At 38.8% G+C, this 26,821-nt stretch overlaps 1 protein-coding gene across 15 annotated transcripts in view; it reads left to right on the top strand.

Moving 5' to 3' along the window:
- The window catches only part of RALGAPA1 (Ral GTPase activating protein catalytic subunit alpha 1), a 241,084-nt gene that overhangs the window by 30,060 nt on the left and 184,203 nt on the right, over positions 1-26,821 (top strand). For all 15 annotated transcript variants that reach the window (XR_016280990.1, XR_016280989.1, XR_016280992.1 and 12 more), the window contains exons 3-13: positions 348-397; positions 3,004-3,061; positions 4,619-4,662; positions 4,895-5,072; positions 8,252-8,367; positions 10,917-11,055; positions 12,767-12,975; positions 14,031-14,270; positions 17,663-17,854; positions 19,354-19,491; positions 22,154-22,302. Coding sequence is in view for 11 of the 15 variants with exons in the window: in XM_089522122.1 (XP_089378248.1) it covers positions 348-397; positions 3,004-3,061; positions 4,619-4,662; positions 4,895-5,072; positions 8,252-8,367; positions 10,917-11,055; positions 12,767-12,975; positions 14,031-14,270; positions 17,663-17,854; positions 19,354-19,491; positions 22,154-22,302 (1,513 nt within the window). In the remaining 4 variants the exon portion in view is untranslated. The remainder of the gene's footprint in view (positions 1-347; positions 398-3,003; positions 3,062-4,618; positions 4,663-4,894; positions 5,073-8,251; positions 8,368-10,916; positions 11,056-12,766; positions 12,976-14,030; positions 14,271-17,662; positions 17,855-19,353; positions 19,492-22,153; positions 22,303-26,821) is intronic.

Genomic DNA, 26,821 nt, shown 5'->3' with positions numbered 1-26,821 from the left:
GGAGGAGAAGGAGGAGGAGTAAAATCCATATTTCATTTACTTCATCCTGTTATAAAATGAATGGTCAGTATGGGGGACAGTTCTGCAAAGGACATATAAATGGCACTTCCTAGTCAGTCTAATGAGAAGTCCTTATTGTCTTTATTTTACCTTTGTGGCAGCAGGTGGCATGGTCATTAACAGAATCACCTTTGAAAGCGGAGGAGCCAGATAATACCTGGTCTTAACTTGGGCCTTATGTCACATTTCTTCCTTTGAGTCATGAAATGAAATGAACACATATTTCAAATCAAATCCATATTTATTATGAAATAACTATGTAAACATATCTTATTTCCTAAATTTAGGTCACAAGTCACAGAGGGAAGAATTAGATGCAATACTTTTTATTTTTGAGGTAAGATTCTTAGTTTAACAATTTCTCATTCAAGTAGAGTGTAAGTTGTTTATTCTCTTCATCGTCTTGAACATATTCTTGTTCTCTTAGTTCAAACTTGTAAAAGTAAGTTGGAAACTCCAAGGATTAATTTCTAATATGTCTACATTTTCAACAGAGCTCAGATTTATAGTTTAAGTTGATTCTCTTGCTTTATATTACCAGGTTTGGTAATGTGAAGTTTAGTAATATTAAGATAATCCTAGATCAAAGTACCAAACATTATACAGCATGCCTGTGCCATACACAGACTCAAAGTCATGCGGATGGCAAGCCCCCATAGAATGAATGGGTGTGTGTGCTTGTGGCATGTGGGGGCGCACCCCACAGGACTTGAGGTCCTGCATTTTTTGCCTTATGCGGGGAGTCCAGAACGGATCCCCTGCCCATGGCAAGAATGGACTGTATTCCCAACAGTCATTACTAGCTTGCCAAAAAGGGGGGGGGGACTGTGAAGGTGGCTTTAACTGTTTGTAACATGGATTTTCAGATACACCAGTGGTATATTCACAAATCCTATGGTTTAATTCCCTTCCATATTGCAAACAGTTGTTAATAGAATTTCCCCCAAAATTTGAAAAGCAAAATGCCAGGCAATATGAGAGAATAACATTCTTTATAATTGTCTGAGCAATATACACACAGATGTCAGGTGGGAAAGCTCCCATTCCTTTCAGGCATTAACTTCTCTAGATTGTGATTTCTTTCTGATGTTCAGACCATTGTCTGCTAATGGCTGGAGTTTAAATAAATGGAAAAATGCACATGTAATTTTTCTTGCTTACAACCTGCTGTATGTAGGTGGCATTTTAAAACATTATTTGGAATCTAACATCAGCTGAACATTCTAACATCTTTGAATTCAACAAATTAAGTTCTATAAACTTTTATAACTCTATGAAAGAAAACTTAGTGTCTGTCTGCACAATAAAACATGATTTTGCCCCGTTTTGAAGCCTACCTATTTAAACCTTACACATGGCCAACATGGGAGGAATCTGGGATAAAGCCATGCTTCAGACATATTTGCTGGAGCAAAATAACCCCTGGTTTGCTCCAGTTCTGGCTGGAAAATGTAAACTGTTACACCAGTGTACAGACTGCATGCTGGTGTGGAGACAGGGAATGGGCTGGTGAGCTGCTGACTCCCATAATTATTTTATTGCCTCCTGCAAATTGATTGCACATACACACAAGTGGTTAGCTGCACCATTGACTCATTGTTCACACCATGAAGCGGAATGACAATCAATATGAGCCTGTCGTGAACAGTACATTGGATTTAATCATTACACTAACAAACTGGCTGCTCCAGCAGGAGCCATGGGAGAAGTGTGGGGGGGGGGGGGGAGAAGGGGCATGTACAGTTTAGGAACACTTAATATTTTAATGTTGTCAGATTACAGTCAGCCCTCCATATTCATGGCCTTGAGACTCACAGTTTTGATTATTCGCGAGGTCAAGGCTGCTAATGTGGGCATTCCTCCTCCCTTTCCCTGCCTGATTTCTTCTTGGGCTGCCCAGAGAGACGATCAGTGAAGAGAAGGCAAGAGGTGCCTTGCCCTCCCCCCCACAAAACCCTTCTCCTCCCTGACCCTCTCCCTGGGCAGCCCAAAGAGAGGATCGGGGAGGAGAAGCATCTTGGAGGGGCCAAGGTACCTCTTGCCTTCTCCTCCTTGATTCTCTCCTTAAGCTGCCCAGGGAAAGGATCAGGGAGGACAAGGGTCTCAGAGAGGACAAGGCACCTCTGGCCTTTTCCTCCCCGATCCTCTCCTTGGGCTGCCCAGGGGAAGGATCAGGGAGGAGAAAGATCTCGGAGGGGCCAAGGCACATCTTCCCCATCATCTCCTTGGGCCGCCCAGGGAATGGGGCAGGGAGCCAATTAAAGGGACAGGAAAGTAAGAAAAAAGGAGTGCTCCCCTGCCCCTCACCCCCCTGCTCACTCTTCCCTTTAAATTGTTTCTAAGTGGGGGGTGGAGTTATTCACGATTTTTTCATATTTGTGAGGGTCTCATTCCCCTAACCCCCGCGAATATGGAGGGAGAACTATACAGTCCATCCTCGCCTTACATGGGGGATCCGTTCCAGATCCCACCGCGTAAGGCGAATTTCACCTATGCTCGAGCCCCATTGGAAACAATGGGGCTCGTGCATGGCGGCGCAGTGGCGCGGGAGCGCACGGGGCGCAACAGGCGCACGCGCCCATTCAATTGAATGGGACGCGCCACCCCTTCCTCCCCGCGTGTGCCCCGCGGCTTGAGCGCGTGTGCTCAAGGCCGCGTATGGCGTGCCCGTGTATGTCGCAGGCGCGCTGTATATTATTATATATATTATAAACTATATTAGATTGTAAGCCTGAGGGCAGTGAACCGTCTATTATTCCCTCTGTTGTAAACCACTCAGATTCCCAGTGATTGGGCGGTATATAAATAAATTCTATTATTATTATTATATATGCTTTTTTCATTCCTTATTATGTTGTGTCTTTCATTAGAAGTTACCTGACAGTGAACAATCCTTTTGTTTTAATAACTTCACTGTATGTCTGTTCATTTTTGCTTTCACAGAAAATATTGCAACTCCTTCCAGAAAGAATTCATCAAAGATGGCAGTTTCACAGTATTGGTATGTATTAGCAACAGTATTAGCATTTTTACTGATTACAGTCAGCCCTCGATATCTACAGACTTGACATCCACTGAGTCAAGCATCCACAGATGGCAAGTCTGGGTTGTCCACAACGGCGGCACATGCATGCAGCCACGCCACCATTAAATTCCATTGTTCCCAATGGCAGCACAGCCACATGCATGTGCCACCACAGGACAACAGATTTTGGTATTATTCTTAACTGTTAGCAAAATGATAATGGAAAATCTGCTTTATGAATGAGGAACTACCGTTTTTGTAATTTGGGGTGCCATGGGATTAAAGCAGAATGGAGGGCAGAATGATCCAGGGATTGGAGAGATTTCATGCCTTCATGTTTAGATTTTATTTCTAATTTTGTGACTTTGGCTGACTGCTTGTATTCCATGACTGTTATCAAACTAATGAACAGAACATAATCAGTTGTGGTGGGAAAGGGCAAACTTGTGTGGCAAAATGCACTTGTGGCTTGTGGGCTACTGGCTGAAAAACAGCAGCAGTGCAGAAGCTGGCCATTCATGGCTTACTAGAATGTTACTCAAAAGTATTTTTGTTTAGTGTTGATTAACAATATAATTTTACATATCTCTAGTCAAAAATAAGCCCCATGAAGTTCTTAGAAGTGTAGACCAATATAAATAAAGGAAGATTTTGTATGTATATTCCATGCATTAGTGTACTGTTAAACGACTTCTACACAATAACCTCATCAATTGTGTGAAGCCATTTAACAGTACTAATGTGTGGAACACACACATTTAATTTAAAATATTTTTTTTTATCAGAATCTTTCATAATTTACTAAAGTTTCAAATGGACAATTACCTTTTTGCTATAATCATGAATTATGGCTTTCTCTTGGTCCCACCACCACAATTACAGTTAGTGAGAATCCAGGAGAGAGATTTCTTGATTATTACCCCCAGGCTTGGAACTCTATACCAAGGGAGGCTGAATTGGCCCCTCTCTTTTCAACAGCAAGCAAAGACCTTATTTAAACAGGCCTTCAGCTTTTGACTGGTTAGAGCAGTTCAACATGTGTGCTGTTTCTTATTGTACAGAGGCTTTCATGTATTTTTAACTGTTTTAAAAAAATTATTTCAGGCTCTTTTAATGTATGATGTAAGCCACTTTGGTCCCTTAAGGGAGAAAAGTGGGGAAGTAAATAAATAAATAAATAAAGTAAATAAGTAAGTAAGTTTAATTTGGATTCTCACAAAATCCAGCCAGTGCTACAGTGTCTTCTACTGAAGATTTGATTTTTGATGAAATACTTAGCTACTATCTAATGCAGTGTGGTGTGTGCAAATACTTTATTTTTATAAGGAGAAGTCTTACCTGATTAAGTGGACAGAGTGGTGATCTTTTCACCCTTCTGGCATTGAGTCTGTTGCCAGAGGATATCAAGCTCACCAAAAATAATATAGAGATTGCCAAGGACTTGTTAAGAAGTCTCTATCAAGTCTGACCGAGAACTCTCACATTGTATATTAATGAGAAGCAAAAATACTGAACGTGTCATTCTCTTTTCAGGTTTAATTTTAAAGAAATTACTTCATACAGGGAATTCTTTAAAGGTATGATAACTTTTAGGAATCCAATATTTTAGGGGAAGGGGAGGTAGGTGGATAGCATTTGCAATATTGGGTCATATATTTTGATAGTTTATTCAACATTTTGGAAACTTACTAATTGAATTGATGGGAACTATTTGAGAGTTTTTAGCACTGAATTTGTACCACTGCTGAAATATTAAACTTTATCTTAATAAACGTAAGATTAAAATATTTTGTCACTTCTGTTTTCAAGATTCGTCGTGAAGGTGTACGTCTCTTCCTCTTATGGTTGCAAGCACTTCAGAATAATTGTAGTAAAGAGCAGCTCTGTATGTTTTCCTGTTTAATACCTGGATTTCCACCACCACAGTCTGAGCATGGGCCTCGAACTCTAGATAATCTCATAAACCCTGTACTGTATGTTCAAGAAAGTAAGTACATAATGGTTATATTTATGCAATGTATTTTTGATTAGCAGTGCAATTCTAATCATACTGACTGACTCAGGAGTAAACCCATTTATGTTTAATGTTGGGAATAGTGATCGAGAGCCCAATGCAGTGTTTTGCAGGTGCTTTTGACCCATGAAAGGCATTGTTCTGGAGTTAGTGAGCCTTTTGTAACAATGGTTCCTTCTAGGGGGAATTTTATGTAGCTCAGTTATTTAATGGGTTTTGCTATGAGCAACCCTTCTGGAATTGTTTCTCATTTTTATACAGAGGTTACTGGAATAGAAGAATGCAGGCAGAACTCATCAATTGAATTGTATTTTATTAAAGGAAAAAATACACACACACATTCTTACACATGCGCAAGCACACAGACATACACACATGCGAGCTAAGGAATGATAGGACAGGCTTCACTTAAGAGGATAATTACCCAAAGACATGGGTGTTCCAAAGATGTGATCTCATGATGAATGTACAACTCAGCTGCTTCTTGGAGGGCAGCATGATTTGAAACCAGTTTGAAATACAAGTAGACATGAGGTTACCCTGAAGCTCCAAGCTAGCTCCTTCCTTCTTCTTCTAACAAAGAAAATTTAGGATCTGTTATAGCATAAAACTAGTTTCAGGCAAAGATTGTCTATCATACATCAAAGGCCAAATCTGCATGGTAAAGGATTACTAAGGCCCCATTCCCACTGGGCTATAAATCGAAAGAAGAATCGGATTACAGGAACATCGTTCTCATTTGAACTCGTATTTGATCCTTGTTTAAGGAAAATCGTTCTCATTTGAATCCGCACTCGATCCAAATTTGACCAATTCCTCTAGCTAAAATGTGAATCAGCAGTGGATAACCCAGGTTATCCTGACACCACTTTTCCAGAGATTTTTTTTGCAGCTGCTGTGTCGGATCCGTGGCAAATTGATGGGAACGTCAAGGATGTCCGAATCGGGGGAGGAGCAATGTTCAAGGGGCTGTCCTGGGGGTGTCATCAGCTTTGTTCTTTCCTGGCATTCCCGGTGCCATTTTCCTCCATTCGCGTAGCCTTTCCTGGTGGTGTGTCAAAAAATTTTTAAAAAGAAGAAAGTTAAACTGGTTTTTTTTTTTTTTTTTGGAGAGGGAGGGAAAAAGAAAGGAAAGAGGAGAAGGAATATGGAGAAAGGGAGGCTGGCGAAAACTTTTTGTGAGTGGAAAGGAAAAAGAGAGAGAGAGAGAGAGAGAAACCCCAAAACCCTGAATGTGGCTCCTGCATCCAGCCTTGTTTCCTTTTTTGAGACAGAAAAGGGGTGATGGCTTCTGCATATTGGGGTGGTTTGAAGAGAAAGGGTCCCCCTGCTTGGGAGGACACCTATAGAGGCCAGGAGCCTCCTCACTCAGGCTCTCCTCAGCTTTCTGCGGGCTTAATGCGAAGGAAATGCCTTCCCCCAAATCCTCCTGAAGCAGGAATGCTGGACCTGAGGCTCTTGCTTGCGAGGAACACCATTGGGTTGCAAGTGGGCGCCTCTGCCTTGGAAAACCAAGAGGCTCCCAACTGTAATAAAAGGGCCTTAGGCTGTCTAAGCACCCCCCAAAAAAATTAAAGGGAGGAATGCTAAGAAATACAACTCCCTCTCTCTTTATGTACCTATCCAACCCCTCAACTTTTTTTCTCTTCAAATTCCCCACAGAGCCATCCTTCTCTCCCTCTCTTTGCAAATAATAATAATAATAATAATCGAGTGTGTAAAACCTTTTTTTTTTTTTTTTTAAAAAGAAAGTTAAATAGTTTTTTGGAGAGGGAGGAGAAAAGAAAGGAAAGAGGAGAAAGGATATGGAGAAAGGGAGGCTGGCAAAAACTTTTTGTGAGCGGAAAGGAAAAAGAGAGAGAGAGAGAGAAAAAAACAACCCCCAAACCCTGAATGTGGCTCCTGCATCCAGCCTTGCTTTCTTTTTTGAGACAGAAAAGAGGTGGCTAGCTGCTGCATATTGGGGTGGTTTGAAGATGAAGGGGGGATAAGAAGAAGGGGGGATTAGATGTCACTGTGACATCTAATCGCCTAAACACTTGATTGACAGCTTTTAAAAAAAAACAGTTCCAAAAAGGCAATGGGAACGGGGAACAAAAAACCCCCACGTACAACGGAGAAATATCAATGGGAACAAGAACATGAATCAAGAAAAACCAAGTCCGTTTGCTCCCTTTTGTAATGGGAACGATGGACCTGATTCGAATACGACTCAGAAACTTGATCTAATCCAGACTCTCAGATATATACGTTGCTTTATATGCCTAGTGGGAATGGGGCCTAAGATAGGATTTCAAAGATGGGGAATAGAGTTGTAACTTAGCCCTCTCTGGCTTGGGTGCAGAAAATAAGCTGTTGTAAATCAGTTCCGGTCTTCTGGAACTGTGAATTCTTCCCTATTGCAGCTCCCAAACTATCTGATCGATCTCTATTTCAATGCTCACTTTTGGGTCCATGGCAGCTTGGCTACGTGACCAGGTGGGATAAGCCTCATGGCTGCTTGCAGTCAGAGTACATTCAAGCCATGGTAAGGGAACACACACGCGCACGCACACACACACGGAAGACAATTTTCATAGCATTTCTCATAACACTTTTTTTCACTCACCTCCTCCATGGGTATTCACAGATTGCACTGCACCAGTTGTTCTGTAGGCTAATGTGTATGTCTTTTGTGATGATTCTGCCCACCTCCATGCCCTGGCTATCACTTCACTGGTGTCCAGATCAGAAATAATTTGAGAACTTGCACCTTATTGAACAGTTGGATTGCTACAAGGCACAGAGTCCTGGCTGTCAGTTTGTAACAGCAGTTTGAAACATCCAAGAAGAGAATGAGGGTGGGGCAGAAATAGGGCTCACTAAACTCTGACGATTCCTCCATGCTTGCAATGGATTGGAATGTATTATAAATATTTGTGATTCAGACTGCTTTATAGTGAGAACAAGGTAAAAATAAATGTCTTGTTTAATTGTTAACTGATTACTTATAGCGTTCTTCTCTGCGTAGTTTAGGGGTCACTGGGAATAAAACATTCTGAGTAAAGATAGTTATGTCATCATGCACATTAACTAATAGTAACAGTGTGTTTTAATGCTTTCCTAATGAAACATATGAGATATGGCAATCTTTATGCTTATTTTATAAACAGCACAAGTGACTGCAGAAGAAATTATTCCTCTTGTCCCTCCACAATCAGGAGATAAAGGACAAGATGATCTAACAAGCTATTTTTTAGAAGCACTTTTGAAATACATAGTAATTCAGGTATGTTTTCTTGCCTTCATTTTCTGAGATAATTGATTTTCTAAACAGTATATAATTTTATTATGAAATAAATAATATTTATTTAATTCCAGCCTGAATTCCAGTTGAGTTTTTTTCTATTGTCAAAGAAAGTCATCTGTTTAAAATTATTTTTATATTTAGGCAAATCTAGGCAAAGAAAAAAACTAGTTATGTTACTAAATACAATGAGTTGCATACAGTCTTAGGTGCATGCAACTTGGTTGGCTGAAGTTCCCTCTCTCGTCATGTCCTCATCAGTTCCTCCAGTGCTTTGAAAATGCTACACACAGGGCTGGAGAACTCTATTCAGTGGAATCACCTCTGGTGCAGGGCAAAGACAGATCCTCAAATAATCCTATCAGCAGGAATTTTGTAAAAATGCAAGAAGTCATGCAGTTTGTATTTCATGAGATTGGATTGGTGCTACCCACAATATTTAGAAGTGGTGAAAATCTTTTAAAATGTTTGCTTAAATTTCATAGAGAGGGATCTAAAATTTCTTGAAAGTCCCAAACATTACTGAATTAAGCCTTGCTTTAATGAACATGGCTTTTTACAGAACATTTCTCAGGGGAAGGGAGAAGGTGCAAGTAAGATAAGAGCAGAACTTCACTTCAGTAGAGTGGAAAGCAAGGAACAGTTCCCTCCCCCCAGCTCCCTTCCCCTTTTACTGCATTGCCCAGTAAAGTATCTATGTTGGATCCAGAACTGTTATAGTTTTCCCTGATTTTGGAGACATAATGGAATGCAGAAGAGCTTTGTATCATTTAGATCCACAGCCTCTCCTGATATGTCCCCTTTTTGTGTTGTCTGGTGGTGCTCTGATTAAATCCTGCAACCTGGAAGAGTGGGGGGTTTGTTTTTGTTTTGTTTTGTGCAAACTCTTTCTCCATTCTTTAAGGGAGACAGGAGAAAACCTCTAAGGTTCCTGAAATGCCCTTGAATGTCATGCATGATAAATATCAGATAGCATTTGTGATGAAAGGAGGAAGGGCACAAACATGTTTCTGTCTCAAAACTAAATTGACTGTTGGTCAAGTTTAATCTTCCTTCCTTTTCTGAAAGAAACAATATATATGTCTTTTTTTTTAACACACATATGTATACATATATGAAACAAACTGTCCTGTGATACTTTAAATTCCAATAAGTGTTATGCTGACATAATTTTTGTAGAAAAAAGGGCTGTAGTTCATAAAAGCTTATTCTGTTGTAAACTGTATTAGTCTTTCAGGTCGTGCCAGACTCTTTGTTAATAATAATAATAATAAAAATATTATTATTATTATTATTACTATTATTTATATCCCACCTCTCCATGTGACACATTAAAACAAACAGTCCCATATTCCAGTATCCCACCCCCCCTAAAATACAATTAGATCATTCAATTTAAAATATACCGTAAAATAACAAACAAACAAATAAGATGAACAGTGGCACTGGCAGAAACGGGTACAACATTTTTGGTGGCTGGTGCTCTATTCAGGAAAGGTCTACTGGAAGAACTCCGCCATAACAGATGTTTTGAAGCTGTTTAAGGCTGTAATGTGACGGATCTCATCCAGCAGGCTGTTCCATAATCAGGGAGCGAAAAGGTCCTCTGGGCAGTTGCAATCTAGTTTAAATGGATTGTAACAAATTCCTACCAGAAGACCTGAGTGCATGGGGTGGATTATATGGAAGGAAGCGGTCCTGAAGATAGGTTGGACCCAAGCCATTTAGTTGTGTTTGTTTCAACAGAGTAACACAGCTGTCTGGGAACTTCACATAATGCAGTGTGTCAGAGATACTTCTTAATATACTGTCTTTAGTTTTTTGTTAACTATAAAGTCACTCTTAGATTCAGGCATTTAGTGTCTACTCCAAAATATCTTCCTCTTGAATGGACCATAGGTTTTATAGGCGAGTAAAGCCCGGAACCTTTGCTGTATCCAATTTCCTTCCCCTTCTAATATTGAAGGAAAGAAATGACAGTAAGGTACATTTTACTATAACTTCTAAGTTCATTCTAATATTAATTTTGTAGAAGCAGGCAAGAAAAAAGATGATGGCGTATGGCACACCAACCTGCCGCAGCATTAGCCATTTCTCACATTTTCTCCTGTTTTGCCTTCCGGGAAAAGCAGGTGGCAGCAGAATATGAAATCCTCTGTCCCATCTTGCATACGAGATTTTACAAGAAGAGACATTTTGCAATTAAGCAGACATGAAATTATAATTACTCCTCTATTTCTTTTCTTCTTACAGTGCAAACAGATGAAAATGCAAATAGAAACTGATAAATGCTATGTGGATAAGAACCAGTGACTTTGGCCTAATCTAGTTACTAGTTCCAGCTAGAATAGATCATTGGAATCCGTTGTTGAATATTGAGACAATATTTATATAATTTATCTAATGTTTCTGTTCTAGTTGCACCTAGCACATGGATTTAGGCCATAATAATATCCTAAATAATTCATATTTTTGGAAAATACTGCCAAACTTTGTCTGCTTCTCAGATTAATCCAGAATTCATGTTGTAGGTCAAAAGTCTGGAATGGAAGAACAAAGAAAACCAGGAAAAGGGATTTTCATTCTTATTTTCACATTTTAAGAAATATTACTTGCCTTATATTTTTCCAAACACGTGCAAGGAGAGCAGCTTGTATAACCCTGTACTTGGTAAGCTTTTTTCACTATCTTTCAGTTTTATTCTCTATTTTGTAATGTAAATACTCTGGGGCACAGAGGATTAGCATTTCATTCTCATTCCTTCTTCATGATGTAGGCTGCATCTGCACTGCAGAAATAATCTAGTTTCACACCACTTTAACTGCTATGGTTCAATGCTGTGGAATTCTGGGAATTGTAATTTGTTGTGGCACCAGAGCTCTTTGACAGAGAAGGCTAAATGTCTCACAGAACTACAATTCCCGGAATTCCATAGTAGCAAGCCATGGCAGTTAAAGTTGTGTCAAACTGGATTATTTATGCAGTTATTTTGTATTTCTACTAGAATTTGAATTGAAGTGTTCCAACTTGTAATGTACAGCAACTTTCTACACAACATTTTTACTGGGCATTGTATAATATTGTACTCTTTTATACTGCTTTATGCTGGTCATTTCATTTCATTGTATTGTGCATTGTGGTAAAGTTTATAACACTGAGTTTCTTTAGAAGATAATTTTTTAGATCATACTCTTTCTGCTTGTGCTTGAGTAAATTCTCTTTTTCCATCTCCTCGCTTGATGTTTGTAGTTTTGTTTGCTTGATAGAGAATGACAGCACTGTGATGTATATAAAATGAGGCCACTAATAGAAGTAGCATCTACTCAACCACATAGACAAGGCTTTTTCTGTCTGCATTTGGGTAAATTCCTTACATTTCCTAGGACACAGGGCGAGGTATAAATATTTTAATAAAATAATTTTAATATTTAGGTAATGTTGGAGGTAACTCATATTTGAATTTTATTTTGCTTTACTTTTTCTTTTTATAAATTATGATAAAATGTTAGGATTCGTTGCACTCAGGTAAGAAAGTTCTGGGAGTTTGGGGACCATTTTATGAACCCCAGGATCCACTGGGAGTCACATCAGCTCTGAGAATTAAACAACTATTTTCCTTGCTTTTGGCTTTTTAAAACTGGGATTTTTCACTAAAACAAGGAATTGAGCCACACTTTAAAAAAATAAAGTAATTGGCCTCTTGAAGTGGAATTCTCCAGGTTGAGAAGGTTTGAAATTGGGAAATGGTTCTTGGTGCTCCAAGGGCCACAGAAACAGCTTGTGGCTTGCTGGCTGTAGGATTCCCATCTCTTGATTTACATATTTCCATTAATCTTATAAACGACAGTAAGTTCAGCCATAAATTGGTGTAATCAATGATAAGATATTGCAAATGAAATATTGGCTATTGTTGCTGGGAAAGGTATTTGATTTTCAATGAGAAATATCTTCTACCTCAAGTCAGAGAGGACGGCAGGTTGTGTATTTATGATATCAATAGGCCATGCAACTGATAGTTCTTAGAACTTTATAAACTAAAGATTTTTAAAAATTTGAAATGGTTTGGCACAAAATGCTAATTTCAGTCACCAGTAAGTGTAAACTGAAATGCTAACCTTAAAAAATCAAAGGAATGAGTGGGAAAACAATAATCAACACTTGTTCTAAACAGCTACTCCAACCCAATCAATGGAATTTGTGATTAATAGTTACAGGTGTTGTTTGAGAGTGTTGCACTTTGGACTACCTGTTTATAGGTTTATTAAATATTTTAATAATGTTTAAGTGGCCAAGAACCCAATGTAGGTGCTTGGACTTTGATCCAAGACCATTTTAAAAATCTTTTTTTTAGAAGTCTGAAATCTGTTTTTCTTCCCTACAGAGATACCACAGATGAGACCAAAGCCACATTACATAATGATCAAGAAAGATGCTGAAACCAATGAAGCAGTATATTGTACAAAGGAACCTTTCCTTAAAGCTCGTGTTATTGTCATCCGATGGTTGGTGTCTTTCTGGCTTGAGCCAAAACCTCATACAGGTCCTCAAATTCCTGGAATGGAAGGTGAAACTGTGCCAAAGAATATTCAGGTATAGCCAAGAAGGTGCTGTACGTGGCAAATCCTACTGCTTTATTTCAGTCCTTCTCCTTTCAAGGAGTTCATGGCTCTCCTCTGGATTTATAATCCCCTCAAGAAATGCTCTCTGAAGCCTTCCTGCAAATTGCCTTCCTGTTATTTGGAGGTCTGCTGCCTAAATTTAGAAGGGCAATAATCTCTCCAGGATTCAGTGGATGGTATATGGAATCCAAGACAGAACACCCTACTTGGCAGAGGCAGGACGCTGGTTTATAGATGACAGAGGACTGTCCCAGTAGTACGTGGTGCTTTAGTGCTTACTACAGAGCAGAACCTCTGCCTTCATTCTGACCTAGAAACCAGGGAGGGCAGGAGAGGATTCCTTCCTGAATTAGAATGTGTATTTCAAAACCACTTCTGGTGTCTCTGAATTCAATATAATGTCAAAGATGAGATTTCTCTCCAGGTTGAGGGATGGACAGGGTTTGAGTGACCACATAATCTTATGTAGCATATTTCATCTCCGTCTCCAATTTTTTTCCCTTGTGGAACTACCTACTTCAACCAGAGGTCTGTAGAGTTCTGTACAAGTAAAGTGATGTAGTACAGCTCTCACAGTTAATAACAGACATTTTCTCACAATACATTTCTCGCTTCAGAATAAAAGCCACCCAGCCATCCTGTTCTGTCCTTTTGGAAGCCACTTTAGAAACAGTGAAAATAATCTTAGTGTTTGTATGTGCTTTAGAGTGTTCAGAACATTCACAGACTTTCTCAGTAATCCTTACTTGGTCCTTGAACCTTGGTGGATAAATATTATTCCCAGGGGTGGGGTGTGTGTGTGTGGTGGGGGTGGGGGTGGGGGTGGAGCCATGCTGAGGAAACAATACTTGATTAAGTCTTCCACATGAATTCATACCTGGAGTTGGATTTGAACACTATGCTACGGTTGCTGTTTGGAGGGACAGCATACCAGCATTTTCAATGTTTATTTGCATAATTTGGGGAAGACTAATTGTATACTTTGAGAATCAGATGACAAATTTTTCCCTTCATTTCTGGTTTCAGAGAGCAGCTGCTAGTCTGGCTTCTAGAGAAGACAGCAAAAATGATAATACTGATAGACCTGATAGAAATGTAGAGCCAGAACAGTCTCATTCTAACACAAGCACATTAACTGAAAGAGAACCTAGTTCCTCCAGCCTTTGCAGTATTGATGAAGAACATCTTACAGACATTGAAATAGTCCGCAAAGTTTTTTCTTCTAAAAGAAGCAATGTTAACTTTCTTACAGAAATCTTTCGTCAGGTAAGTAATTCCTCTGTGTGTGTAAAACTTACTTTGGGCTAATAACTTAACATTTGCTTCATGCTGCACTTAATAAACTAAATGCAAACTTTTGGTGGTGGAACTAAAACTTAATTCCTTTCCCCCAACCTGGTCCAAAACATGCTTTACCACCTAGAAAACAGCTAAGGTTTTCTGAGCCTTCCAGCTTCTGCTACATTGCAGTGTTCCTGTAACACAGTGGTTCTCAACCTTGCTAATGCTGCGACCCTTTGATACAGTTCCTCATGTTGTGATGACCCCCTACCATAAAATTATTTTCATTGCTACCATCAGAAATATGTGCTTTCTGCTGGTCTTAGGTGACAAAGGGATCGCAACTTACAGGTTGAGAACCACTGCTGTAGTAGAAGCCAACTGTGAATCATTATAATGAATATAGGCTGATTTCACTGTGTGTGTGTATGTGTATGTATAAAATATTATATATTATATACTATAGTTTTCAATAATTTGTAATATAATATTTTGTCCTCGGTTCCACTGGTGTTAGTGATGAAACCTCTGACTTTTTTGGCTGAGTTGATCTGGTATCATGGAATTTACATCATTGTTACATGTATAATCATCCATATTAAAAACCATCAGAACAGAGGGTCCTTTAACACTTCTAACTGTTCTCTGAACTTTTAACTAGGGAATCCTAGTTAGTACTTGGATGGGAGTGTGCCAGTGATATTCCAGGTGTTATAGACTATTTTTCAGAGGAAGGAACTGACAAAAAACCCTCTTGAGTATCCCTTGCCTAAAAAAACCCTAAATAAATAAATAAAAAGTGGAGTAAGGCGAGGTTGTCCATCTCCCCCTTTATTATATATATTAGCAATGGAATTGTTTGCAAATACGACCAGGGAAGCAGAAGAGATAAAGGGATATAATATAAGTAAAGAAGAGATAAAGTTGAATGTATTTGCAGATGATGCTCTGATAGTGACACAGAAACCATGTCAAGCTGTGATCAAATTATTGGAACTATTTTAGAAATTTGAAAACATTTCTGGGCTTAAATTTAATATGGATAAATCAGAGATAATGTTTATGAACACAGATTGGCGGGAACAAAAATAAATTCAAACTGTATCAGGCTTGAAATTGGCGTTAAAATTTGAGATATTTCAGTGTAAATTTATCAGTTAAGTTGGATAATATTGTACAGGGTAATTATAATCAACTGGAAAAAATTAATAACCTAATCTCCAAATGGGCTAGTAAAAATTGGAAAATGCTAACAAAAATTAGGATGTTTAAAATGATTGTATTACCAAAGTTTTTATATTTATTTCAAACTATCCCAGAAATAATTCCTAGTAAAGTTTTGAAGAAACGGGATAGATCAATATTAAAATGGATATCAGGGAATAAAAAAGTCAGATTATCTAAGGCTTCATGAGAATGGAATGTTCCATCACTAAAACTATATTTTGAGGTGATTCAATTGCTAAGAATGATAAAGGTAGAATATAATCAAAATACAAAGTGGGTTAAATTAGATAGACAGAGCAATCAAATGGATTATGTCTCTATCTTCCAGGGCAAAAATATGGGGAAAGAAAGAAAAAGAGAAAATAATTGGTCCAAGGATGGTGAATTATAAAATATGGGAGAAGTGGAGTAAGAACCTGGGTATAAAAAACAGGAAGTGGTTACCAACTGAATATTTAAATAAAAGTAACAATGAAGACTTTGGAAAGATATTTTAAAAATTATAGATCACGGGATTTAAAATAATTGGAGACTTATATGATTCAACAGGGGCATGAATACAGGAAGAAAAATTAACTATATTAATTGGATATTAATACTGGATTCAAATAAAAGGGATAATAAAATTGTTAGATGAAATACAATTGAATATTATAGATCAAAATGAATTTCTAGAAGAAATAATTAAAAAAAATAGAAGGTGGAAAAGGACTAATAGGGAAAATTTATAAGATTATGTCAACAACCCAATTTAGAATGGTAGAGGGACTGATAATGAACTGGGAAAAAGATTTATTGATTGTTACAGACAAAATTAAAATTTGGCTATAAGAAATTGTTAATATTAAAAATAAAAATGTAAAAGAATAACAAATGAAAATGATTAGAAAATGGTACAGGGCACCACATCAATTAGCACTTATAAATGATAAATTTCAATCAAAATGTTGGCATGGATGTAGGGTTAAGGAAATTTACTTACATATGTGGTGGGAATGCCCATTTGTTCAAGAATTTTGGACAGAGATTAAGAAACTGATAAATATAATAATAGGGATAGAGATATAATTAAGCAAAGAAAACTGCTTAACTCTCAATTTAGGGGAATTAAGATTGAAGAGTAATCAAAGATATGTAATAAAACAATTTCTAAAAGCTGCTCATGCAGTGAATGCTTATGGATGGAAAAATAAATCAAATTGGAATAAGTCTTATTTGTTTAAATATATAAAAGAATACATATTTAATTTTCTTGGGAAAGAAGACTTAAATATATTGGGGAAAGCAATAAAGAATCATGGAAAGATAAATAGGAAATTGTGATTAAGAACATAGAAGGAAAAATGGGGTATGAAGAAGTAAAAAATATAATTAATGATATTTTCCACATCTCTGAAAATGATTGTTAACTTGATTGGAATGTATTTCCCTCAATGCTCTTTTTTGGGAGGGGGGAGAGGGGAGAAAAGTATATTATGAAATATGGATTGTACAATTTGTATTATGAACTGTGTAATAAAAAATAATTTGAATAAAAAAAATGTCCTGGAAAAAAAAATTCATCACTAGTGACTATAATTTCCCAGTCTGTGGACCCTAGCAGAATACCCATCATGTACCTTAATGCTTCAGCGAATTACATTGCTTACCTTTTTAATCCAGAGATCATTTCTATCTGCCATATGCAGCAGCTCATTTACACTTCCCCCATAATGTCATTCATGTTACATGTAAGTGGAACTTTAGATATTGCAGATAATCACAGGTAACATGGCACAGACATAAATGAAGGGGTCAGGACTCCTCAGTTTAGTTTTACCAGCTTGCTGTTAAGCTTACCCAGTTAATTTTGTTTGCTTTGTTTCCACTGCTCCAAGTTTCTTAGAGAAGGAAGCAGAAAGATCTCCTATGCAACTGCATATTAGACTGTGTTTGCAATTAGTATTCTGTTTTCCTGAACCCACATATTTTGGGGTTTTGGGTTTCTCTTTTTTGCTCTTACTCCTTCAGAAGCAAATTAGACCACATGTTCCTGCCCTCCTCCCCTTAATGGAATTCTTTTCAGGTACTTCCTTTGAAATAAAGTAAAATAAAGAAATACCAGTTGGATAGCTTCTAAATCAGTTATTTGTTATGAAACATCCCCCCAGGCATTTTTATTGCCCATATGTGAAGCAGCAGCCATGAGGAAAGTGGTAAAAGTGTATCAGGAGTGGATCCAACAAGAAGAGAAGCCCTTATTTATGAAGGAACCAGAAGAAATTGTGTCATCTTCACATGTAGACTGTGATGAAAACACTGGAGAGCATAATTCATCAGAGAAAGGAAAAGAAAGGGAGGAGGTAAAATATTGGAATTTCTTCTGTTTAATTTGTTTTCTCTTTTTCTAAAGTAATCAGTTTAAGTAATTTATTTCCTCACAACATTTTTAAAATTGTAGATGATGGGAAAGAGAAATGAGGGATGCAAGGATGCAGGTTAAAAACATTATTGTGGAAACCTCACTTGATTTTCCTTAAATATGTTAGAATACACCAAAGAAAGTTTCATCTTCCTCATAGCTTGTTGAAAACAAAGGTTATTTGGATTAATTATATTTTAACCTGGGAATCAAACTATATCATTGTTACCCATTCAGATTCTTAATCCCCCCCCTCACTCCTGCACAGTTGGTAGTGCCTACTCAGGTTATTCCATTAGCGGTTAAGACGCTGACTCTGATGATTGCAAGGTCAGCAGATCGGTAATTTGAGGCCCAAGTGCTGCGTGATGGAGTGAGCTCCCATCACTACTCCCAGCTTCTGCCAACCTAACAGTTCGAAAGCATATAAACATGCAAGTAGATAAATGGGTTACACTCCAGTGGAAGGTAACATTGTTCTGCATAATCATACTGGCCATATGACCATGGACTTACCTTTGACAATGCTAGATCCCTTGGCTTAGTAACAGAGATGAGCATCACCCCCTACAGTCGGACACAACTAGACAATCTTCCCAAGGGGAAACCTTTACCTTTAAAGCACACCACATTGGCATATGTCCAAATCTCAGACTTGTTGATTTCAAAGAAATGGACTCATAAACAGTCCTGCCTATTGGCTTCAAGGCCAAGCATCAACCATTTTGAGCTATGAAGCAGTGTCCAGTTTGATACCGCTTTAACTGCTGTTTCTCAGTGTTAGGGAATTCTGGGAACTATAGTTTGTTGTGGCACCAGAGTTCTCTGTCAGAGAAGATTAATGTCGCACAAAATGACAGTTCCCAGAATTCCCTGACGTTGAGCCAGGGCAGTTAAAGCGGTGTCAAACTGGATTATTTCCGCAGTGTGTTTTGGCCCAAAGAGCCCTAATGCAGACTGTTATCAATGGTTCACCTCCAAAATGGAACAAGTGCATACAAGGGATAGCAACCAGCAAAACCTGAAGTACTATATTACCTAAAGCAGGTAATTGATATTTTAGTTTTTGGTTTTTGTTTTGTTTTTGTTTTTAAAAGCTAGACCATCACACCACACCTCTAGGTTTGAGGAAAGAAACCATATCTTCATCTCCTGTTGGCATGTCATTCTCCATGAAATAATGAAAGGAGACAAAATCCCACATGCTATACAATGGTCAAGAAGGTTTATTTCTTGAAAAAGCCCAATGCCTTTCAGCCTTATCACCAATTGACCTTCTTTAGGAGTTGTTCAGTTCACAGAATTTTCTGGAGTTGCAGTCTGCATTCTCTATACAAGCAGACCTTTGATTATTACAAGAGATATTATACTCCATCAAGCTAGAAAAGTATACATGAGATTGAGAACATAGCTATGTAAATTCCTTCGTGTATGTTTTAGGAAACGATGGGTAATTCTGGACCTGTTCGAAACTCAAGCTGGACAAGAAATGGATGTTATCAAGAGGTTCCCCAGAAAATATCTGACTTTGATGTCATAGAGCAAGGAATACGAGCTGGAGTACAGGCTGTTTTGCAGGTAAAGAATATATTTTCCTTACATTGTCTTGTACAGTTGGCTCTCGGTATCCGTGGGGGATCTGTTCTGGATCCCTCTGTGGATACTAAAATCTGCAGATGCTCAAGTCTCATTGTCCTCAATGGTGGCATGGCTATGTTGCTGTGCCACCATTAGGAATCATAGAGTTGGAAGAGACCACAAGGGCCACCAGTCCAACCCCCTGCCGTGCAGGAAATCACAATCAAAGCATCCCCGACAGATGGCCATCCAGCCTCTGCTTGAAGACCTCCAAGGAAGGAGACTCCACTACACTCCGAGGGAGTGTGTTCCACTGTCGAACAGCCCTTACTGTCAGGAAGTTACTCCTAATGTTGAGGTGGAATCTTTTTTCCTGCAGTTTGCATCCATTGCTACGGGTCCTAGTCTCTGGAGCAGCAGAAAACAAGCTTGCTCCCTCCTCAATATGACATCCCTTTAAATATTTATACAGGGCTATCATATCACCTCTTAACCTTCTCTTCTCCAGGCTAAACATCCCCAGCTCCCTGAGTCGTTCCTCATAGGGCAAGGTTTCCAGACCTTTCACCATTTTAGTCGCCCTCCTTTGGACACGCTCCAGTTTCTCAAAGTCCTTTTTGAATTGTGGAAAAATGAGACTTTGCCACCCCGAAGCCCTGCTTGCCACACTCACTGTGGTAGGTGGCAGAGGCTGCCTCCTCCTCCACCTCCGGCTCTTGCTGCCGCTACCACCTTCTCCTCGTCCTCTTTCCCTCACCACCTCTTCCTCCTCCTTCCCTGCTCTTCCTTCCTCCTCTTCCCTGCCCCTGCCTCTTACTCCTTCTCCCTCCTCCTCTCCTTCCTCTTCCTCTTCTTTCCTGCCGCCACCACCTCCTCCTCCTTCCTTTTCCTCCTCTGCTGTCCCCCCCCCCCCATGGACTTTCCATCTGTGGATACTGGGATCTGTGGGTGGCAAGTCCGCAGATATCGAGGGCAGACTGTACAACTTCCAACATTTTCACAGTGTACTTGCAAGTCCTGTAGACATTGCTTAATTTTATGCATACAAATACAGGGACGGAATAGTATAGTGCTAGGTAATCATTCCATTTTGACTAAGTTAACTTACTGAGTTAATATTTATTTATTAAAGCATTTGAATTTTGTCTTTTGATAAGACATTACTTTGGATTTTTCTCTGCTGAAAAACTCTTCTTCGTTACATTGTACAAAGGGTATTGGCTACTTTGTCTTAAACAATAAAAAAAACCAAAAAATTCAGGTTGGGAATCCACCACCACCCACAGATAACATACTATGGAGTGAAAGAGGCTGCTATCAGAAACAAAAATGTGCAAACTAGTGTGCCTTTGCTTTGTTGGATCTAAGTTATTCTTTGTAAATGGACAAAACAATGTGACTAGGTGCAGGTAAATTGAAAATTGTAGCATATAAGTTATATTCAATTGGTGGTGTGGGAGGGGATGGTTGAACTAACCAGGACCATAGTCCAAGGATGCAACGGACCAAACTTCACCTTCTCAAATGGCTGTTGGAAGAAGGTAGGAGATATCCATCCAGTAGGGCTGTGTGCTCTTATATACAGTTGTTCTGGTATAAAAATACCACCAGTGGTATTTATGCCAGTAGTAGGCCATAATGAGCTGTTTCAGGGAGCATGGAAAAGAACTTGTTATTCTATTAGTGCTATCAATCCTCCTCAAACTCAATTGAAGGGTGGAATTAAAATTGGTCAAATTGGACAAAAGATGCAAGACATTACACACCACCTCACCTCTATACCTTGTTAGAATAAGTTGGACAGGATTTTTAAGTGGTGGAGAATTTACTTCACTCCCCCATGATTTTTCACTCAGTGTTCTTGTATGTTGTTGGTGTAAGTTATGATGCTGCATGGCATATTGCTTCTGAAAGTGAGGGAAATTTGCCATATGGTTGGGGAGCAAAGCTGCTCTTCAAAGTTCAACAGTCTTACCAGTCATTACTCCAATTAAAATTTCTTAATTGGGTCCCAAAAAATACAGTTCATAATGACTATAATATGACTATTTATATGTGATATCGTTAAAAAGTTTGCAGTAGAGATTACCTTAGATAAGTAGTTGTGCATAATTCAGTCTAGCAAGTAAGATTAATTGTAATGAGTGACTACACTCAACTAAATTCAAGTGGCCTCAGAGGGAGAGAAGAGGCAGGCATAGCTTCATCTTGCCAAGGCCCAGAAGCAGATAGAAGACCCTTCATCCCATCTGACACTGCCCTGCAATCAGCAGTATCTTCTGGACTTTATCCCCTCCCTCACTGCCGTTCCTGTTTCCTTGTATTGTGTCATATTTAGATTGTAAGCCTGAGGACAGAGAATTGTCAAATAACAATTTGTAAACCACTACGAGAGTCTTGTGGCTGAAGAGCAGGATGTGTGTGTGTGTGTGTGTATTCTTCTCATGTGCATCTAGGCAAGTGCTTTGTATGTGGTGGAACACAGATATTGTTCTTGCTCTATACATACTTCATGGTGTGTCACAATTGATTTCATTTACAAATTATACTTTATTCAGTTAATCCTTATTCCATTGTTTCTTCTTCAGTAGTGATATGCTTAATCAGTTCAGCAAAATTCAACTGATTTCTTAGACAAATGTTTCTTTTTTTTTAATTACAGGTTTTTATAACAAATTCCTCAAATATATTTCTTCTTGAGCCAGCAAATGAGATTAAACCTCTGTTGGATGAACATACAGACATGTGTAAACGCATTCTTAATATCTACCGTTACATGGTGGTGCAAGTAACCATGGACAAGAAGACTTGGTAAATGTTCTATATTGTAATGGTGTCTTACATACATATCCCACTCTTTCTGCAAGCATTGTGTAGGGGTTAGCCCTGCTTAACCAAGGAGTGTACCCTGTGCTTTTTGTCAAATTACTTCTGTTTCAGACCAATGTTATCGTGTATCATTTCAGAGGTTTGTTGTGGAGGGAAAATGTGATATCCCTTTGTCTATTGTTATACCACAGACATATTCAGTTTTCAGTCTCAAAGGACAGAATTTTACCTAATAAGAGCTAATACAGGTATCTCTGTATGAATGTCTGTGTGTTTTAGCAGAAAACTGCCTACAGTATACTTCAGTTGGAGAAGAATGCCACGTGATCTGGAACGTAATCAAAAGATAAGAAAATGCACTTGTACTCTGGAGGTGATTCTTGAAAATAAATTGATTCTTGAAAATAAATAAACACTGTGCATTTGTACAGTAGATGAGACAAGTACATTAGATGAGTCCTGACTACTATAGTATCCATAGGCAGGATTTTGGAAAGATAGATTTTTATTGAGTAAGAAATGGCTCACTACACATCTCTAGTGTACAGCTCCGTTGTGAGCTACTCAGATTTGATTGGTCACTTGATAAGCTGAGTGGGTATAGGGAGAAGTTAAAAAGAAGCCCAGATAGGGTTCTTAATTAGACTACCTTTGTGTATGTCTCCAAGGCAGGAAAAGAAGGCAATGACTTTAGCTTCCAGATAAGCTTCATACCCTGATAGACAGATAATTTGTCCTGAAATGCTGCCCAAAATGCTAATTTATGCTGGTACTGTTTGAGTCTCTCTTCTCCAAAATGCTTGGGACCAGAACTGTTTTGTATTTCAGATTGATTTGGATTTTGGAATACTTGTATTTACATATACGTATATAATGATGATGATGATGATGATGATGATGATGATGATGATGATGATAATAATAATAATACATATATAATGAAATATTTTGGAGATGAGATCCAAGCCTAAACACAAAATTTGCTTATGTTTCTTGAATACATTATATAATACTGTGAAGGTAGTTTTATACAGTTGGCCCTCTGTATCAACAATTTCGTTATCCATGGATTCAACTATCCACAGCTTGAAAATATTTTAAAAATAAATAGAAATTCCAAATAGCAAGCCTTGGTTTTGCTGTTTTATACAAAGTACACTATTTTACTACCACATTGAATATAATGCAGCTTGAGCATCTATGGATTTTGGTATCAACAGGGGGTGGGGTTCTTGGATGCCCAATGAATACCAAAGGCCCACTGTACAATATTTTTAGTAATTTTGTGCATGAAATAAAAGCTGTATCTCCACTGCAGAAATCCATTTTGACAGTACTTTAACTGCCTTAGTGGGTCTTTGTTGTAGAATTCTGGGAACTGTAGTTCGTAGTAGCATCAGAGTGTTCTGACAGATAATGCCACATTTCTCACAAAACTACAATTCCCAGAATTCTATAGCGTTGAGTCATGGCAGTTAAAGTGGTGTCAAATTGATAGATGTTATGAACGTTTGTGTACATTTAACCATCAAAAAGCAAAGGTAACTAACTCAGCCATCCATGAAAAATGTTTTGGTTTTTGAAATATTTTGGATTTCGGAATTCCAGATAAAGGAGACTCGACCTGTGCTGGTAAGAGTACAAGAAGATATTATTATTGTTTATTTTATTTTATTTTTGTTTATTCCATTTGTATGCTTCCTTTCTCCCAGAAGGGACCCAAGGCAGCTCACAGACAAAAATTAATTAAATAACTGTGGATGCTGTTAAGATTCAATAAGAGGAATAAATCAGTTGGCCCTTCCCTTATGCAGGAATCTGTTCTAGACCACCACCACCACCCCCACATAAGGGAAATACCACGTATGCTTGAGCCCCACTGAAAAGAATGGAGCTTGTGCATGCGATGTGACGTAGTGCACACGCCATTGCTACTTCTGTCGCATGGCTTCAGTGTAAGCTGAAAGCCACGTATCGTGCGGACGAACTATATACCTGTGTAAGTTACAGAAGCCTATATTGTTACAGATGAGAAAGGGTTATAAGTTAAGTTGTTTCTTTAACAGAATTATAAATATGATACAATGGATAGAATTCTGTATAAGTGTATAAGCCTTTATGAAATGTGTATACCAGGTGTCCTCTGCCTTTTGACAGTCAGCTTTTTAATCCACTCTTTCGACCCTTTTCAAGTAAGACCAGCACCCATACATTCAGTGTGTGGACCTCTCTTTTGAACTATTTTGTCATGTTTGTAAGACCTTCCATGTGCTTTTGCACATATTCACAAGTGATATATAGTGTGTCTTTTATATTTGTGGTTTTGTTTTGTGTGTGTGTGTGTGTTTTCTGTTTGTTTGTTTTTTTGGGTGGCCAAAATGCATTTACAAGACTTGAGTTCCGCATTTTGATGATTTCCGGTTTTTGACAGTGCTCTGATCCCTAACCTGTCAAACAAACAGGAAATGCCTACATAAAATGCCTTATTAGACACTAGAAAATTATGGAAGAACCTGAGGATGAGGAGGATAATACAGTGGGGCCTCGTTATCCACGGGCTTGCCATCTATTTAAGCATCAATGGATGGCAAGCCCCTGTTGTCCCCAGTGGCAACACATGCACACGGCCACACTGTCATTAGGGACAACAGCACTTTGTCTCCAAACAACTGAAATCCCATTGTCCCTAATGATAGTGCAACCGCATGCCCATGCTTCCATTGGGGACAGTGGGGGCTGTCCGTAATGGTGGCACAGCTACGTGCACACACCGCCATTGGGACAATGGAACTTGAGGTCCCATGGTTTTTGGTATCTGTAGCGGGGGATCCGGAACAGATCCCCTATGGATACCAAGGTCCCATTGTAATTATGGATAAGAAGCCATGATTTAGATAGAAGGATGATGTTCTTATATGTGTTGATTACTGTGAAGGACTTGCTAGGCAGGCTTGGCCTTGTGATTGGAATTGGCAGGGCTGACTTTGTTAAAGGAATTGTAATTGGCTTCCTGTGAGGGGGCTGTGGGGGGATTAAAATGCCTTCTTATACACTCAGGGAGAGTGTTAAAAGGATAAAAGCAGGGCAGGTGTCAGAGACTAGGGACCTTCTGTACATGAGAGGTAAAAGATAACCTCAGGCACAAAAGAAAGATCCTGTCATAATTACCACTACTGGTTGCGCAGAGATGACAGTGCAATCCTTATGAAAGTCCCTATGAATGTATAACATCTTGGTGGCCATACAATATGATGTAATGGTGCCTTATGTGAAGTATAATGTTATATAAGGAAGCTTGAGCATCTAGACATTGCCATGTCTGTGTTTCTCCCTGAGGGGAGTGTGTGTGCGCGCGTGCGTGCGCGTGCGTGCGTGTATGAATAATTAAAATAAATAGCCTAAAAAGTACTAAAAGGGCCTGCACAATTCCCATATAAATATCCTGAAATTCCAAGTCCTATAGAATGCTTAGGTAGAGAGTGCTGTTGTTCATTTGGCTTGTCTGGTTTAACCATTATCATGAGCCCTGGTGGTGCAGTGGTTAAATGCCTGTACTGCAGCCATTCACTCAAAACCACAAGGTTGCGAGTTCAAGACCAGCAAAAGGGCCCAAGCTCTACTCAGGCATGCATCCTTCCGAGGTCGCTAAAATGAGTACCCAGACTGTTGGGGGCAAATTAGCTTACTTGCTAATTAGCTTACTTGCTGTTCACCGCTATGATCTTTGGAATAGTTGGACACTCAGTGACTAGAGGTTGATAGAGATGACCTGTGAAAAAGTTAAGAATTAGCTAAAAATTGAAGAGATAGGGGTAGGGAACCATACCTGATTTCATGGAGGAAAGGCAGTAGAATATAAATAAGATATACAAACAAATGTACCTTGTAAGTAATATATTCTAATTTCCTAGCATATGAAGATTACCTACCATATATACTTGACTATAAGTTGAGAAATTTATGCTCCAAAATCGACCCTAAAATCCTGGGTCAATTTATATATGGGTCAATACACTAATATTACTTAGAAAGATGCTGAAACAAGCAAGCCTGATGTCCCTCGGGGTGCCTCTCTCTCTATGTATGTATGTGTGAAAGAGGTTCCTAGTCCTATCTGCAAGGCTTCTTTTCGCATGGAAGCAACTCCCCATTTAACACCACTTGCTTCCTTTCCCAGTCTAATCTGTAAGGCTTCTCTTCCCATGGACAAAACTCCCCATTTAACACTACTTGCTTCCCTTCCTAATCCGATTTGCAAGCCTCCTCTTCCCATCAAAGGAACACTCCTTTTAACTCCACTTGCTTCCCTTCTCAATCCAATGTTAAAATCTCTCCTCCAGCACCTGGGAATCGGTGTTAGTTGGTCGGGAAAGGTTCAGAGAAGGAGAAGGAGGGATGGAAATGGTATTTTCCTCTTTCCTTCCTTTCTTATAGTCCTGTAAGTTTTACCGTTGACTGATCCATGGGTCATAACAAAATCCATTATTTTGACCCTGAAACC

This window comes from Sceloporus occidentalis, unplaced genomic scaffold (assembly GCF_023333645.1).
Source record: "Sceloporus occidentalis isolate IW3139 unplaced genomic scaffold, rSceOcc1.0.p SCAF_4, whole genome shotgun sequence".
Taxonomy (NCBI): Eukaryota; Metazoa; Chordata; class Lepidosauria; order Squamata; family Phrynosomatidae; genus Sceloporus; species Sceloporus occidentalis.
Note: the sequence above shows the minus strand (reverse complement) of the source record. Positions and strands in the feature narration are given on the sequence as shown.